At 37.9% G+C, this 2,751-nt stretch overlaps 1 protein-coding gene across 1 annotated transcript in view; it reads left to right on the top strand.

Moving 5' to 3' along the window:
* Positions 1–456: 456 nt before the first annotated feature.
* Positions 457–2,751, top strand: part of LOC107726457 (SAM and SH3 domain-containing protein 1-like) — a 60,714-nt gene continuing 58,419 nt past the window's right edge. Inside the window, exon 1 of the mRNA XM_016536044.1 lies at positions 457–1,027. Within this exon, the coding sequence (XP_016391530.1) occupies positions 926–1,027 (102 nt within the window). The 5' untranslated portion in view covers positions 457–925. The remainder of the gene's footprint in view (positions 1,028–2,751) is intronic.

The following is a 2,751-nucleotide window of genomic DNA, read 5'->3' as shown; positions in this document are numbered from 1 at the left end:
TTTTTTTGTTGCAATGACAGTAATTTGTTTAACTTATCTGAAAGACTGCTTTCAAACCTTATCTTAAAATATTTGATACCATAATTGTTTTCAGTCAAATTTTAAGATATATATTTCAACCTAAGTCAAAAAGGTTGAGTACACTGCTGTATGTAAAACTTTCAGACGTGCTTTGAAGTGTTATGCATGGATAACGTCATGCTTCTTAAATAATGTTCTCATGGGCTTTTGTTTTTGAAAGCATTGTGAGCAAAATGTCGCTTTGTTCCTTTGTGTCTGTTTATAGTGGGGAAAGTATTGCTGGAAAAGCGAAAGGAGAGATGCCCTTTTCCAAAGGTCTCTTGTGTCTTCATAGGTTGGTGAAGTTAGCGAGGATCAGTTTGTCCCGTTTGTGGCAGTGAAGCGCGAGAGCCGTGTGTTGTTTGGGCGGAGTAAACCATTGCGCTGAAGAGGGGGAGGCTGGAGAACTCAAGCGCAAAAATCGTCAGTGTTGTAGCTGAATGGTGCTGTCGTGGTTACTTCGGAACGTTGTTTGTCTCGCCGGGATTGGCTTTGATGGTACTTACGTATTGTAATTATTAAGACTTTTTATATCGTGCACTAAAGAGAACTCCCTAAAGTTTGGGTTGGTTCGCACCGACGGAGTGCCAAGTGAATCTGCCTGAAATCTGTCCGGCTATACTTGAGTTGAAGTTTGTCTGTACGGTGTGCGCTCAGCTGGATTTAAATGGAAAACATATCAGCGACCTTGATGAATATGTATTTCTGTACTTTAACGGAATACTTTGCATCGACTTTTGAACACGCACCACGGAATAGCGAAATACTAACGCAGATTTAAAAGACTTCTGGAAGTATTTTATGGTTTTAGGATTAACATTCATCAACGTGAAATTTGAGGCTGTAAATCCATCAGTGTTTGACAATGGAGGAGGATCAAGTGTCTTCTCCCGAGGAGCCGCAGGCGGCCAGCGCCGCATCATCGGACAGTTTCTCCCGTCTCTGGTCGGACGTGATGGGGATGCTGGTAAGTCTGGAGTTGGGGGAGGGGTGTCACAGGAAGGCAACTTGAGAAAAGTCCTTCAACCCAAGGGGGCTTAATTTATTGTAGCTCATTGTGTGTAGTGGTTGTGCTTTGATGCCAAGCGCATGTTAAAGCAGCCCGCAGGAGCGTCAGGACAACTTCAGTTAACTTTCTGCTCGCTGTGAACAGGAGTCTTGAAGCTATATGGTTTGGTCTGTTGAGAGGCATTGAGAAGTTTAGAAATCTCCAGGGAATCGTATCACATGGTATGTAACTGAAATGTTTATTATTATTGTAAGCTGGCGCACGTGCGGCGTCAGATACGCAACGTAACTCATACACGACACATAACTTAAAATATGTTTTCCTTGTCGTTTCAGTTCAAGTCTAATGACCAACTGCAAATACAGTATCCCTATTTTCATATAAGTAAATATTTAGTTACGAAATTAGTGGTTACGTGTAAGATGGCTTGAATCGTTCGCACAGTCTTGCATGGCAACATTGAAAACGGGCCACAGAACGAGCATTGCAACAATATTATCATATTAGTGCATATATATTATTAAACAATCCATGTGTTTTCTCTGTACTGGTTAGCTAAGCGATTTAACTAAAATGTAACATTTCGAGGGCTTTATACATTTTAGAGATTTTGGTCCTCTCTGATGCATTTTTTAGTGTTTATTTTACAAGATAAAAAACATTTCCTTTTTCCACTATGGCTTTGAGTTTGGAAATTTATCTTAGTAATATGTATTCTCTCCCAAGGCTGTCTCTGTTGTCTGTTATTTGCACATTTTACTGGTCCTATTAGTTACAATTTATGAATCAGTTCAGAGTGTTGGTATTTCCACTGAGACCAGCTTAAGTAGTGATGGGCACATTTTAATGTCCTCAAGGCCTAGTCATTGGTTCTTTGTCCTTTTTGGTTTTAATTGGCTCTTTAATTGCAGCTGTTGTGTAGGAAATTGGTTAAAGTGGATATTTACATACAGTTATTCACTTAGACTTTATCAGATCCTTAGCATGCCTGTTGTTAAGCACCCAGATGAAAGAGATAAAGGTGTGACACCCATTTCCAGTGAAAACGGCTTTGCCTCTTGATGGCTACAGTGTTAATTAATTATGTGAAAAGTGTGTGTATTGCTTTTATGTCTAGGAAAGTGAGATTACTTAATGAGAAAAGATTGTTTCTATTAAATCTGATGAGATAAACTGTAACACCGACACATATTAATGATTAATTTCTTTTAAGTTGTACACCTTTCTTCCTCCCTCAGGCATATTTGTGACTCTGGACCACAAAACCAGTCATAAGGGTCAGTTTTTTGAAATTGAGATTTATACATCATATGAAAGCTGAATAAATAAGCTTTCCATTGATGTATGGTTTGTTATGATAGGACAATATTTGGTCGAGATACAGCTATTTGAAAATCTGGAATCTGAGGGTGCAAAAAAAAAATCAAAATACTGAGAAAATTGCCTTTAAAATTGTACAAATGAAGTTCTTAGCAATGCATATTACTAATCAAAAATTTAGTTTTGATATATTTACAGTAGGAAATTTACAAAATATCTTCATGGAACATGATCTTTACTTAATATCCTAATGATTTTTGGCATAAAAAAAATAATTTTGACCCATACAATGTATTTTTGGCTATTGCTACAAATATACCCCAGCAACTTAAGACTGCTTTTGTGCTCCAGGGTCACAAATG

Source organism: Sinocyclocheilus rhinocerous, unplaced genomic scaffold (genome assembly GCF_001515625.1).
Source record: "Sinocyclocheilus rhinocerous isolate Xijiao unplaced genomic scaffold, SAMN03320098_v1.1 scaffold605, whole genome shotgun sequence".
Lineage (NCBI taxonomy): Eukaryota > Metazoa > Chordata > Actinopteri > Cypriniformes > Cyprinidae > Sinocyclocheilus > Sinocyclocheilus rhinocerous.
This window is presented reverse-complemented; position numbering and strand designations above follow the sequence as displayed.